Source organism: Phascolarctos cinereus, unplaced genomic scaffold (genome assembly GCF_003287225.1).
Source record: "Phascolarctos cinereus isolate Bilbo 61053 unplaced genomic scaffold, phaCin_HiC Scaffold_3;HRSCAF=262, whole genome shotgun sequence".
NCBI classification, from domain to species: Eukaryota; Metazoa; Chordata; class Mammalia; order Diprotodontia; family Phascolarctidae; genus Phascolarctos; species Phascolarctos cinereus.
In genome coordinates this window covers 158,913,603-158,929,226 of record NW_027555736.1, presented here as the reverse complement: position 1 = coordinate 158,929,226, position 15,624 = coordinate 158,913,603, and the positions used below count along the sequence as shown (strand labels likewise).

The window sequence follows — 15,624 nt, the reverse complement described above, 5'->3', positions numbered from 1 at the left end:
CATAAAAGGGCTTGGACCAGATGCTCCCTCAGTTCCCTTCCAATGCTCAATTTGTGATATTATGCTGTAACCACATTCTGGATAATGCTATCTAAATTCAACTCTGGTCCAGCACTAAAAGTATACAAATTTTCTTGGCACTACTATTGGAATTAGTGAGGTTACCTTTCTAGGCCCACTCTAACCTGAAAGTTCTGGCCCTTCCTAAAGCAGGAACCACTTATTCATTCATCCGGAATATTCAACAAATTAAGTGCCAACTATAAGGAATGCACTGATGAGTAAATATTGTACTTGGCTAGATGGGTAACAGTTTGATGTCAACTATAGTTGGAATCAGATAATTTAGACTTGAATCTAAGGACTGTCACTTCATCTTTGTATAAGATTAGCAAATCATTAAACTCTCAGTGTTTCCTGATCTATAAAATGAGGTAATAGTATCTGCCCTAGATAAGGTTTTGCGAGGGTCCAATGTGACAAAGTCATCAATGTGGGTATTCTCATTTGTGATCACAACCTAGCTATGACTTCTCAGCCTGTGAGATTCTTATCTAGGTCCTTTCATATTTTTGCTACAGGGAAGTCATTCAATATGCTGGATACCATCTTCTGATCTTCTTGGTATTGAGTAGATAAAATGAAGCTTGTTGCCTATCAGTTATCTGTCACTCTCATTCCATAACAAGGCCACCTTTTTTGGTTCTTCTTAGCTATATATTTCTATGACATGTTTATAGAACTTTTCCTGAATTATTTCTCATTTGTAATCTATGTCAGCCTGATACTATCTACCATGAGATTTTTCCATTGCCCTGTGAGTGATCCTCACCTTCATTTCTTTGGAAATTGTAGCGTGGATGGCATTTCTTTGAACACTGTGGTTTTTCTGTAACCATAGTTTTAGATATACTGATACTTAGCTCATTGTCCAGTTACAGTGTCAGAGACAGAGAGAGAGAGAAAGAGAGAGAGATGGGTTGTGGGGTTGTACATCCAGGTGAGATGTCTTATTCTGGACAGTAAGCATTAAACAATCTTCACAGATCTTTTCCATTTTTCATGTGTTTGTTATCTTCCAGTTTCATTCTCAAAAACCTTCTGCATGCTTCTTTGGATCTCTCTCCAAGCTTTCCTTAAGTTTGTTTTTCCCTCTACTGCTTCTCATTGTTTTCTCAGGCCTGTAAATCTTCCATCATCTTTCTCTGTAAGACTTTACAAATAAATTCACTTATTGAAACTAATATTATGTTTGACTGTCATATCACTCTGCTTGACAAGGAGATATCCAGTATTTGCTGGCTGAAACAGGTTTTAGGTTTCATTAATCTCATTCTGACATTTGTTTTACATTGTTTAAATTTCTTTAGGAAATGATTTATGATAATGCATGTTCTTTCACCTGTTTTCCACTTGGGAGAGAGGTCAACAGCTTATTCAAATGGTCAGGGTGAAGTTTTAATTACATACCATATCTTTTTTCTCATTTTTATTCTCATTTCATTTTATCTTAACTCTGTGTGTAGATTTGCTATACACAGGAAACTGATTTGGGAATTATTTCTACATAAGTAATGAATTTTCCCCCTGTGCATAAAAAAAATCAGCTTTGTTCTAATTATATTATTTAGTGCTCACCATGTCTAGCTTCTCATGATTTTTTCTGAAAGCATTCATATTCTCTAAGCATAAGACTTCTTTGTGGTTTACAAGCCTTTGGTCTCTCTCAATCCTAACTCCTGAGTTTTATTTTCCAATGTATTTCTCACCATCTTCCCCTTTAAATTGAAGCCACTGAGTATCAAGGTATAGGTTGATTTAATTTGGAGAATCTTAATGAGTTCCTTTGTTGAATTTTATTTCCATTTTATCCTTTGCAAAAGATGTTGGCACCCAAATTGCATCTGTTTTCATGTTGCTCTTCTTACAAATACATAAACACTACAATATGAACTGAAAAATTATGCCATGAAATGATAGTTCCTGTTGCTTTTGAACATATGATAAAAATTCACTCAACCACCTCCTTCACTTGTCTTTCCAATAAGAACTTCAGAGTTATCTTTATGTTCAACTTCTCTGTTATCTCCTGGCTTTATGTATAGTGAAAATGTCAGACTCAGAACAATTCATTTTTACTTGTTGGTCATTCCACAAAAAATCCCAAAGCACTGTGGTCTCGGTCATTATCTCTCCTTGCCTGGACTACTGCAATTAACTTTCTCAGTGGTGTTTCTGTTTCAAGTATTTCCCTTCTTCAATCCATTCTTCACACAGATACCAGATTTTCCTACAGCAAACATCTGACCAGGTCATTCTGCTACTCATAAACCCCATTAACTTCCTATGCCTCCAAGATAAATTATAATCTCTACTTTAGCATTTAATGCCTTTGACAATCTGGTCCTGCCCTACTTTATGAGCTTTATTATATAGTGCTCTCATCCTCACATTGTGCAGTCTAACCAAACTGGCTTTCTTTCTGTTTCTTCACAATACTTCATTCCCATCTCCATCTATTGCATTGGATGACCTCTGAGCTTAAAACAAAATTCCTCCACACCTCTATCCCTCTGAATCCATAGTTGGGATCATGGCTGTATCTAACAATGCATACATTATTCTGTCCTACTTCTCTGTTGTGAGTCCTCTGCATCTCTTTGCATGGTATGAAGTAAAATCTCAGAGTTCTTTTTTACTTGCATTTCTTTTAATATTTCTTAATGTTTTCATGTGGTCATTTACAGTTTGCAACTCTTCCTTTGGAAAGTATTCATATCCATTGACCACTTATCTTTGGCCCTTCCTGTTACGTATTTGGGTCAGTTGTCTATGTATTCTGGCTGTTGGATTTTTAGCAGTGGCAGTTGATAAATCTTTTTCTCTCAGCAAAAATCGTTTCTTAGTACCTGCTGCTTCTCTTTATCACTAACAGTCACTTCATAAAGGGAAGGAAACAGGACTGAGCACCATTCTCTATTTGTTGTTATTGTTGCTATTTTGTGGTCTGCCAGGGCCAAAGAATTTTCTCATCAGTTGCAATGAGCCTCTCCATGGTTATCTAGGCTACTTCTCAGAATGTATGCCTAGTCTGTTGCCAATACTGTATTTGAAGTCCTTCCAGCAGAAACTGCTCAACCTTGCAGTCCCTTGGCTCAACTGCAACAAGCTCAGGGTCACCTCCATACGTCAATGAGGTAGGAGAGGAGAACATTGTAAAAGAATGGCTTTATATAGATGTAAATTGTTATTGTTCTTTTTGTTACTGCTAGACATGGATCATGGCCCCTTGCAACTGCTTTGTACACCCTTTTTTACTTAACAGTGATTGTTAGATGAATCTTCTCATAAATAGAGTTAATGGTGAATTAATTTAAACAACCAAGAATATAATCTGTTGTCTTTCTCCAGTGAAATTATGCATAGCTTTTCCATACACAGGAGATGGTCAATTGTAATTTGTCTCCAAGGAACAAAAATCCCTAAGTCCGTTATTGGTTTAGCAACAGATAGTGATGAAAATGGAAATTTCGTAGTGCCATTTAATTCTTGCCATTTGAGAATGATGTTGGGAATTATTTGCTGTGGGAACCTTGATCTGTTATGCTTAATTATGTGCATACTGTTCAGTGGTATAAGCTAGATGGGGCTGAGAGATCCCAGACCTCTCTTTTCATCTCCCAATTCCAAATCAGCTATTTCATATTGATCTCAGGCATTGATTTTGGATCAACTAGAAAAAGAAATAACATCAAAAATGTTTTGGTTTTGAATGAATGTTTACTTTGTGCATTCTTTAAAGATGGTCATGATGATAATCAACCTTATGTCTTTGTCACATGAGCATCAATTGAAGGACCTGGGAAGGTAAACCTGAGGCAGAAAAGATTTGGAGTAGACAAGAGAGCTGTGTTCAAGTATTTGAAGGGCAATCTATCATATGGAAAATGGATTAGACTTATTTGTCCCAGTGGGAAGAACAAAGGATGGGAAAGAAGTAAACTTATGCTTGACTTCAAAGAAACAAGATTCTAATAAGAGTGCAAGTAAAATGGTATGCCTTGGGAGGTGGTAGGTTTCCACTCTGTGGAAGTCTCTTAACGAAGTCCAGATGACCACTTGTCAGTATACTATTGATGCACTTTGATTTTAGGTATGGATTAGACTAGATGGATACTGGGGCCCTTTGCAACTTGAAAATTTTATGATTCTCCTTTGGTTTTTGAAGTCTGACTATCCATTACTGAAGCAATGAATGATGAAAGAATGTGTAGTGAATTTATATTGCACTAAACACACAGTATGATGAATTAGATAGTTATTCATTACATAAAAGTATTATGCAATACAAACTGGGTGGGATTTGAAATCAGAGGATTCAAATTCAAGGCTTCACCCTGCACATATTACCTGTGTGACCTTGGGAGCAGACAAGTGGAAAGAACACTGAATCTAGGGTCAGAGAATCTGCTTTCATTCCTTCCTCTGTTGCTTACTACCTGTCCAACCTTAGACAAGTCACTCCTTGAATCTGGGTTCCTTCATCTGTAAGATCAAGAGAAATGAACTAGATTCACTTTGAGATCTCTTCCAACCTTAAACCTATGATCCCATGAACATCATGAAGACCTGGTAGAATGATGGGTCATGAGAAATTGGGTGGCTAATGCCCTAAAGTCCTGATTATAAAGAGATGTGGATGTCTTGACTTGAAATTTCAAAATAAATGTCTCCCTGATTTTATTTCAGTTTAAGTCTCTCTGCGAAAATCTGTGAAAAGACAGTGCTGAAGCGGGTTTTGAAAGAGCTGTGGAAGCTCGTCCTCAACAAAATAGAAAAGCAGATTGTCCTTCCTCCTTTGACAGATCAAACAGTAAGGAATTCAGCTCTGGTCTATACACATTTCAAACACTGGTTTTAACTGTTTTGCTTAATTAAATAATTTGGAATTTGAAGAAATTGAGCCAGCCTCCTTAAAAAACTCTGATGCAGGGGATATTTTTCCTAACACCGATGATATTAATGGCCCTTTCCCTTGGGAATATAATTTAAGTGATTGTCCAGTTGCAGAGAAACTGTGGGTTTATACCTCCCCAAAGTGCATCCCTTTAATAAGAATGTTGTTCAAAATGCACTGTCATTAGATTACCCCTACAAACTGCATGAATGCTATCAAATTAAATTTTTACAATGTCTTGGCCCACATTTTTCTCCATATGACCTTAGACAAGTTATTTCACCTCTGTGTCTCAGTTTTCTTATCTGTGAAATGGAGATGATAATCAGGCATGTACTGCCTATCTCATGGCATATTTGTGAGGCTCAAGTAGATTCCATATTTAAAGAACTTTGCAAACCTTAGAGAGCTACTCAGATGTTGGCTGTTATTTATTAAACACTCACAGGGACACAAATTTGGTTTAAAAAATTGTGCCACTATTCCCTTTCCCTCTAAGAGTAGAAATTCTAAAAAGAAATGGGATTTGCTTTGAGATATGTGTACTTTCTTTACCCTTCCTGTGCCCTTGACTTTTTCTGAATGATTAAATTTTCCTGAAATGTCTTCACTCTTGGTTTAATAGTGTAGAAGACTTGTTTGGGGAGTTTGGGGAATATGAGACTTTAACTTTAAAGCACAGCAAAAGGCAGGGGTTGAGCAGTTACCTATTGCCAGCAAAGATGTGCAAGGGGCAGGGGTGGAGCTAAAGTTGCCCTTATTAGGAAACTGTGGTCACAGGCACTGGGCTAAGTAAGTGATGACAGTTACATAAGCCATAAATCCCTTGAACCCAAACCTTCTCAATGTGAAAAAGCAAAACAGAAAATTCCAGCACTATCACATTCTTTTGGTAGAATATAGTTTTTATACTTGGCAACATGTAGCTAGGTGTTAATTAAGGTGCAACACAGTGCCTAGAACTTAAATTAGTAATTATAAGTGTAATAATAAAAGAAAAAGCTAACACATAGTGTTTTAATGCTTGCACAAATGTCATACAAACATTCTTATATTTAATCCTCACAACCACTCTGTGAGGTTCTTATTGCAGGTATTATTAGCCACATTTTATGGATGAAGAACCTGAAGTTTGGAGAGGATAAAAGAGTTTGCCCATGATCATACTGCTAATAAATGTTACAAGGAGTATTTATCTGAACCCAGATCTTAGCTTATTTTCCTATCATTTGCCACATTTTTACTGTGTTACAAAGAACAGTTTCTTAGCATTTCTCCTTTTGCTTTCAGGGACCCCAAATGATTTTCAGTGCAGCTAAGGATCTTGGACAGTTATCTAAACTGAAGGTAAGAACATTAAATGAATATCTGACTATCCCTATAATAACTATCATTTAGGGGGTAAAAAAGAAATTATTATGCACCTATATGTGTAGAACCTTGTACTAGGTGCTGGAGTAGGAGGGGGTAGGTTTACTAATTTATAAGACCTAAACTCTACTCTCAAAGACTTTATAGTCTAGGAGAGAGATAAGATACTATCACAAAGAAATATAGCACACAATGTTACATAATGTCATATGATAATTATATAACAATGTGTCATAAAATTATATTTGAGATTTATACACTAAGTGTTACATGAAATCAGAGGAGGAAGCACTCACTGTGGGAACCAGGAAAGGCTTCTTAGACTAGGTGACATAAGAGTTAAGCTTTTAAGATTGAACAGAAATTTGACAGGTAAATATAGGGCAGGGGAATATTTCAGACATGGAGATATTTTAGAAGGCATGGTATATAAATTTAGAAGGCATAGAGTAATCCGTGACAAGGCTAGGAGTTCCAAGTGACACTAAATTACAGAGAACTTTTGATATCAGACTTTGAACTTTACTCTGTAGACAGTACGCAGTCACTAAAGTTTTTGAACAGAAGAGATATGTATACAAAAATATAATTTCTCATTTGTATGAGCTGATGAAGAATGAAATAAGCAGAATGAAGAGTGTTATATACAATGACTAAAAAATGAAGGCTAAAAGGAAGTTGTACTCTGAGAAAAATGAATGATCCTGGGGAACAGAAAAAGTCATCCTGATGACAAAGTCAGGGGACCACTCTGTCTGAATGATGTGTACATTAGTAGATGAATTATGGTATATGGTATTCTTGCTCAATTGTTTTCCTTTGAGTCAATCTGAGGGGATGGAACCCATTCCCACCTTCAGAAATGTTATAATGTATATAGCAAAAGGCATTAGTAGATTGTTGGGGGTTTTTGGATTTTTTTGGGGGGGGGGGGGCTAGGCAATGGGGTTGAGTGACTTGCCCAGGGTCACACAGCTAGTGAGTGTTATATGTCTGAGGTCAGATTTGAACTCAGGTCCTTCTGAATCCAGGGCCGGTGCTCTATCCACTGCACCACCTAGCTGCTCCCATTGTTGTTTTAAAGATAATTATAGTAGTGGTATTCAGCATGGATTGGAGGGGAAAGAGAGTGAAGCAGGAGTGGGAAGTAGATAGTAGATTAGCCTTGATGAGTGGTAAGGCTATTTCTCCTGTGTGACTATCTAGAAAGAAGAAAAAGAGGAGAGGGTGTTGGTAGGAGCTGAGAAGGTTTGAAGAATGGACAGAGCTGAGGAAATTTGTGGAAGGTGGCCTTTGTCTTCTCAGGCAAGTGGGGAGCTAGGTGTTCTGCTGGAGGTGTGTAGGGGGTGTGGAGATATGGTGGCTCAAAGAGAAAAATATAGAATATTCACAGTGTAGAATAGAGGAAATAAAGATAGATATACAGTAAGATTGTCGAGCAGCAGCAAGGGCAAAACTGAGGTTATTTATCATGAATTAATTGTTGAAAACAGTTGAATTTCATGATTTTTTTCAGGTAATTCTCACTCAGAAGCTTTGAGTTAGGGGAAGCAAAATAAGATTTCTTTGTGATCCAGGGACGTGGATCCCCAGATTAGGAATGGCAAAGGCAATAACATGAATTATCCCAGAGATTCTGTTGCAGTTAAGGGAACATTAAATTGGCATACATGACAAGACATCATAAGGAGGCAAATGAAACCAGAGTGGGAGAAATAAAGTGGAAAAATAGGGATGGATAAGGGGATTGAAGGTCACAATAAGGACAAAGAATAGGTTGAATATGAGGGAGAGACTGGGAGAGTTTGTGGTTGTAGTGCGACATTTCAGGATGTAGATAGTGGGTAATTATGAAATTTAACAGCTGCCATATAACATGTGTCAGTGTGTGGCTGATGTGGGGTTCAGGTGTTTTTTGGCACTGAGAAAAATGGGGCATTATATGTTCATATTGCCAAGTGAGTTATCAATAGGAATACTGAAGCAGCCCCCAAAGACTGTGCTAGGGAACAGGCTGAAGAGGAAGACTGTGAGTCAGGTAGTAAAGTCATTTTTTTAAAAAGTTGTTCTTAGTCTTATGTAAACTGATGCCAAGCGAAGAAGCCAACATGTCAAAAAATATTTAGTGCTTTTTATGTTGCGGGTATCACGCTAGCTGCTGGAAATATAAAGACAAAAATTAAATAGTCCATGTCCTCAAGAAGGGGATACAGTGTGAAGATACGAAGATATTTTAAAAATAAATACAGAATAGATGTATGATAATGGAGTAGGGAGAGAAGAAGCAGGCAAAAGGAGAATAATTAACACAATAACCACAAGAATGTCAAGGAATACTGAAATACATCAGGGAATGTAAGTGCTGAGTATACTCAGTTCTCAGATCTAATTTTAATTCACATTCAATAGGTGAATGGAGAGTCTTTGATTTACTAAACTGGGGTACCTCCCACAGAGCCGGGCATGTGTCCTGACTCCTTGAAAAAGAATCACCTTTCTAGGATGACACAGGGACTTCTGAATAGTCTCCAGTAATAAGAGTATATCTTCTGACTTATTAGCCAATCATCTTCAGCACAGACCTAGTCACTAGGGACCAATCAGGAGTTCACTCTAACATCCTAGCAATGTATATGTCTCTAAATAAGGAGCAAGAGTGCATGTCTTAGTCTATGGGACATTGCACAGGCAAATAAACCAGAAATTCCCCTGGTCATCCCTGCTACACAGCCTTCTAGCTTTTTAAAAAATTTTTAATGACAGCTGCACATTGGACTGATGTCCTCAGGAAATGAACAACTATGATTCCCAGGGCCCTTTCCTAGTTCATAAACAAGAGGGCCCTTCATTTTACACACACACACACACACACACACACACACACACACACACAGAAACAGAGAGAGAGGGAGAGAGAGAGAGAAGAGAGAGAGAAGAGAGAGAGAGAGAGAGAGAGAGAGAGAGAGAGAGAGATCAAACTAGCTATTCCTAAATGCATTACATTGTACTTACAGCTTTGTTAAAATTCATTTGGTCCATTTACTCATCCTCTCACCTTGTAATGCTGCTGCCCATATTGAAAGAAGGGATTTTTTTATTACTTTGTATCCCTAGTATTTAGTACAGTTACTAGCGTAGGCACTTAATAAATGTTTGTTGATTTGACCTATATAGCCATTTATTTCTATTTTGTCTCTCCACAGCAACAGAAGTTTAGCATCATCCATAAATTGAGATGTTTCAATGTATAATCTCTCTCATGTCATTTATGAAAATAGCAAATATGACCAGTCCTAGCACCAATCCCTGAAGGATGTTTATTATGATTTATCCCTCTCTATTCAGAGAAGCAGTTTAACAACAGAAGGGCTTCTGCTACCTTTTTAAATAAAGCATGCTCACCTATTCAGCCTGACCTCATCTGGACAGTCTCTGTGGATTTAAAGGACCCTTTACTGGTTTCTGAAAAGGTTCCACGACGTCTCTATTCTTTGGCCCTGGTATTTTTGGGGGGGATCTAGAAAAGGGATCTAGAGGAGAATTCAAATGTAAGACCCATGTGCTAATCACTATAAGAGGATTTGAGGAAATATAGAGATAAAAAGTGCCCTACCCTTGACTAGTTTGCAAATTCTAAGCTCCTACTATTCTCCAAGGATTGGGTAAGAGGTAGTAGTCACAGTGAACCTAATGACTGGGTTTGTTGGGTTTTTTTTCCTTTTTAATTTTCTTATTAGTTCTTACTTGAATTTTTAGTAATGGTATTATCTGTCACAACAATTTCTAAGGTACTCTTATGCGTGCTAACCAAATGCAAATCAACAGTGTCTTCTGGCATGCATGGAAATTTTCCTCTTCCTTGAGAATGCCTTGTCACTGTAAGCCTACTGACTCAGTTATATCTTTGACAGACTCCCAAAATGTCAGTTGTGAAAAAAATATCATGCCATGTTGATATGGCCACATCTAAATGGAGTGAAGGCATGGAGGTCATAACTCCTATGTCTAGGGAAATTCATCATATGTATTTAGAGCCAAACCTCTCAAGCATGATGGAATTGTGGGTGGGACTGGGATCCTAGGATTTAAAACTGAAGAGGATTTTAGGATTATAGTCTAATCTGCTCCTTATCTAAATGAAGAAATTGAACTTCTAAACAGGGAAGGGACTTCTTCCTAGGTCACAAAGCTAGTAAGTAGTAGATTTAGGATTTGAATTCAGATCCATTAATTCCAAGTTTAGTGCTTTGGGGGCAGCTAAGTGGGGCAGTGGATAGAGTGCCAGGCCTGGAGTAAGGAAGACTCCTCTTCGTGAGTTCAAATCTGACTTCAGACATTTACTAACTGTGTGATCCTGCTTGTCTCAGTTTCCTCATCTGCAAAATAAACTAGAGAAGGAAATGGCAAACTATTCTGGTATTTTTGCCAAGAAAACTCCACATGGGGTCACAAAGGGTCAGAAACGACTGAAACAACTGAACAATCTCTGAGATTTAAGGATCACTAACAATTTATTTGCTCTTTTGTTCTTTTTTTGTTTGTTTCATTTTGGTTATGTTTTAAAAATAGTATTAGATCATATTTTGTGTCAAATAGATATTTGCAAGAGCTATACTGACTATGATTGGCAATAACAGTAGACATTTTAAAGAATATTATTACATGATGAATTTCCTTCATAGCACAGTTTCCAGTTACTAGTGCATGTAGCTGTGACTTGCTCCCTGCTCCCATTTCTTTAGCGAAGAAAATGCAATGAAATACCTAACATAGGTCATTCATTTTAAGTTGTCAGAACTGTTCTCTCACCTTTAGAGCTACTCAATTCCACAAACATTTATGAGGCTTCTATTACATAAAAAGTGTTATGCTAGCCACCAAGGACACAGGAAACTGAACAAGACCCAGAGCTTTCACAAAGTTGACAATCCCCTTCTACCTAATGGAATTTCTCTCTTCCATCATGCTGCCATTCAAGCATCCCTTTCTTCAACCTTTCCCTATCCCTCTAACGGTGACCCTACCAAAGTCCCTTGTGTTTATATTCTGTAAATATTTATTTTGTATGTACTTATACATGCACATGTCTTCCTCAACAGAATGCAAGCTTTTGGAAAATAATTATTGTTGGTGGTCATTTAACTCATTCTTTGTATCCTTAACACAAAACATAGTGCCCAGAATATAGTAAGGACTTAATAAATGCTTGCTGATTGGCTGAATGAATCTAGTATGGAGAATGAGACAAATATATTTAAGCACACAGCCTGTACACACATACTCACGTAATACAAGTTAAAGTGTAAGTGCATAAGAGAGGTCCAAATCAAGCAGGGTGGGGAATTTGAGAATAGAGAGGCATTTTATAGGTAAAGGTTTCAAGAAAGGCTTCAGAAAGGATGTGGGAGCTGATCTGGGGAAGACCCTTCTAAAAGAGGTTAATCAGCCAACACATAATTATTAAGTATTACTATATACTAATTACTATGCTAAGCTCTGGGAATACTACATAGTATGCATCAAGGGATAGAGGTGGAAAGGGCCAAAGAGACTGGATAACAGTGGATTATCTAGAAGGAGAATAACATGCAATAAAACTGGAAAATGGAACCAGAATCCTGAGGACCTTGAGTACCAAATTATATGGTATTTGCTAATCACTTGGGAGCTACGGCATTTTATCAGGAGATGGCATGATCACATTTGTGTATTAAGAAAGTTATTCTGGCAGCTATCTGAAGGATGCATTGCAAAGCGGTGAAACTCTATGCAAGGGGACTAGTTAGGTGAACATTACAATAGTCTAGTTGAGATGTAATGAGGATCTGCATTGGAGTGGTTGACAGTGGGATTTGAAAGGAAAAAACAAACCAATAGATCTGGGCATGATAGTGCATGTTGGTAATCTCAGAATGCAAGGAGGCTGTGGCTGGCAGATCTGAATTTGGAAGTTCTGAGCTACAGTAGTGCGGATTTACTCTGATCAGGCGTCTGCACTAAATTCAGCATCAGTATGGTGAGGCACAGTGCACAGGGGCCACCACCCCTCTTCACTACCTATGTTGTTTTCCTCTATTAGAATGTAAACTCCTTAAGGGCAGGGACTGGACTGGTTTGTTTGTTTGTTTGTATTTATATTCCCAGTGCTTAGCATGGTACCTGACACTTAGTAAGCATTGAATAAGTGTTTATTTAGGACAACATTCAGTACCACAGAGGAAATTGAGGAGGAATATTCAATAGTGTCAAATATTGTAGCCAAAAAAAAATCTAAAAACTTACATTAAGCTCTCTCTGATTAATTCTTTGATGAACATAACTTTGATGCCAATGAGATTTGACTCTTAGAAGGACATTGAGGAGTGATTGTTTGCTGTTAAGTTGTATCACTTTGTATCTCACAGATAAGAAGATGATTCATGTTTTAAAATAACCACCATTTAAAATGCATACAGTAAAATATTTTTAATATACTTTCTTAATTAAGTAGTTCCAAACTAAAGAAGAAGGGACAAATTTTGATCAACTTTCCTTAAAAGGCAAGCAAATTATGAGTTCAAGACATATTAAAGACTTTGAGGGATATATCATGGAATAATAAGGAAAAGTAATCATTCTTCAGAAGACACTTGGACATAATATTAAGGAAGAATTTTTAACCTAGTCCCATAGATACTGCAGCACTAAAATATATCCTAATGAAGCAAATCTCTATCTTAAAAAAAAGGCTTTATTTATTTTTTAGACTTTTTTCATAACACAATCATTTCCCAGTACTTTCCCCCAGCCCTTTCTTATAACAGTGGCAAATAGTTAAACAAAACTTACCAACATAGTCACCCCCAGAGCCTCTCCATGAAAAGGATGGAAGTATGCTTCATTATATGTCCTCTAGAACCAAGATCAGTCATTGCATTGAATCTGAAAGCTCTTGGCTTTTAGAGTTGTTTTTGTTCACGTTAAGATAGGGTTTTTTTTATATAACATCCCCTAAGCAAGTCTCTTAAGAGATATTGCTGTATCTCCTTTGCAGATGAGGTTAGTTACTAGCAGCCTAGAGATATGGAGGGCAGCAGTAGCAACCTACATGAGCCTCTTGGGTTGGGTTTTTATTAGACCAATAACTCACTTCCAAGCCTCTTCTTCAGAGCTTCTTAGACTCTGCTACATCAAACTTAATAATTTTTGTTTTTTAGCAAGCACTGTTCTGGTCAACAACATCAAAGTAAATTGTTGATAAGTAGTTGTGGAAAATGCATGAATGATACAATCCAAACTCAGTGAAGTTTGATGGAAGAAGGAGGATCAACTCAAAAACTACTTGGATTAGGGGACGGAGATAGGGACTGGATCTGTGAAATTTCTTTGGTTGGTATAGAGAACTCCTGAATGAGAACACTCCTTGTACCAGAGCATATCAATGAATTTTCTGTCACTTAGAGTCATAGAGAATTGTTTAGAGGCTTATTAGTATGTGTTAGAAGCAGGATTTAAACACAGGTCTTCCTGGCTCCAAAGCTGGTGCCCTATCCACTGTATCTTGATATAGGGGGGATTGACTCACTTATGAACTTGGGTTAATCTAAGCCAAAAAACTTTTCGTCATTATTCTGATATATGGCTCAAACTTTTTAATATGTCTTAAATATACAATTTGCTTGCCATTTTAGGAAACTGATCAAAACTTTATCCTTCTTTGAGTTTGCAACCTCTGAGTTAAGAAAGTATATTGAAAATATTTTTACTATATGCATCTTAAATGATCATTCTGAAATATTATCTTCTCATCTGTGAGACACAAAATGATAAGCCTTAAAGACAATGTTTCTCTTCATTATTATGTTCTCATTCATTCATCTGCTTTTTGCTTTTTTCTTTTCTTTCTTCCTTTTTGTTTTTGATCTCTATATTGTATGTCCAACATTCAGCTAACCCTTTGGGAATTTTCATTAAAGTTAACTGTGATGAGGAATTCAGAAAAGAGAATAAAGAAGAATCATGTTTATATACCATACTTATTAGCTGTGGTGGCTGGCATAAATCAGTTTCCCCTTAGCTCCTTTCCAAAGGACTTTTATCTCTCTGTGCCTTAGTTTCCTCATTTATAAAATGAGGACTTTATTAAAAGTTTTAGCTAACCTATCTGTAAAAAGCAGAATTTAGACTAGATGATCTCTAGGTCCCTTCTAGGTCTAAATCCTATGATATTAAAATTCAGTTTCATTGACATGACAACATATTTACTCCAAAATTAGCCAAAAGAACTTTTTTTGTGAGAGGAACTTTTAAGATAAATTTTTTTGTCTTTTATTTCTGCACTGAAATTAAATAAGTACAAATAAAAGTAAGTACAGTGAACGAAATAAGTACACATATTTAAAAGCACTGCTTTGTAAAACTAAATCTCCACTTTCTATTAAAAAAAACAAACTTTAAGCAAATAGTATCTAATAATTAATATATGATGAAATATTATCTGCAATCAACACTTGTGCACATGAAGAAAGTGTAATAATAATAATAATCTGTTATATGTTTTATAGATGCAACATAACAAAGTAAATCGAGTAGTTTGACTTACAGGCAGGAAGACCTGTGTTCACATACCATACCTTATACTTAATGGATGTTTAAGAATAGGCAAATCACTCTCTGAACTTCAAGCAACAAGATCCAATACCTTAAGTTACAACAGTTTTTGGATCATCTTCATTGGAGTTCTCATGAAGATGAAAATAGAGATCCTTGGTGCATGTTTTCAGTTTCCAAATGTATACATTTGATCCTACAGCCACCTAGTGGCCTAGGTCAGAAACATTGGTGTTATTACCTCCATTTCATAGATGAGGAAACTAAGGATCCAAGATGATAAATTGCACAATTACTAAGATTCATCTTTCCTTAAAATAGAGTTGTTAAATTAGTCATCAATCATTTACCAAATATGTATTATGTGCCCTGCACAATGATAAAGTCTGTAGGTGTAAATGCAAGCATTCATAACAGCCCTTGCCATCAAGAAGCTTACGTTTATTATGAGCAGGCAGATTTCAGAAAAACCTGGAAAGGCTCGTATGGACTGACGCTAAGTGAAGTGAGCAGAACCAAGAGAAAGTCGTACACAGTAACAACCACATTGTGTGATAACTAACGTTGATAGACTTAGCCCTTCTCAGTAATGCAAGGATCTAAGATATCACCAAAGGTCTCATGATGTAAAATGCTATCCACATCCAAAGAAAGAACTATGGAGTATGAATGAAGATCGAAGCATAGTATTTGCTAATTTTTTTTCT

At 36.7% G+C, this 15,624-nt stretch overlaps 1 protein-coding gene across 1 annotated transcript in view; it reads left to right on the top strand.

Annotated features, from left to right (window-relative positions):
• The window catches only part of UNC13C (unc-13 homolog C), a 705,000-nt gene that overhangs the window by 622,261 nt on the left and 67,115 nt on the right, over window positions 1-15,624 (top strand). Inside the window, exons 26-27 of the mRNA XM_020981173.2 lie at window positions 4,750-4,873; window positions 6,248-6,304. Coding sequence (XP_020836832.1) covers window positions 4,750-4,873; window positions 6,248-6,304 — 181 coding nt within the window. The remainder of the gene's footprint in view (window positions 1-4,749; window positions 4,874-6,247; window positions 6,305-15,624) is intronic.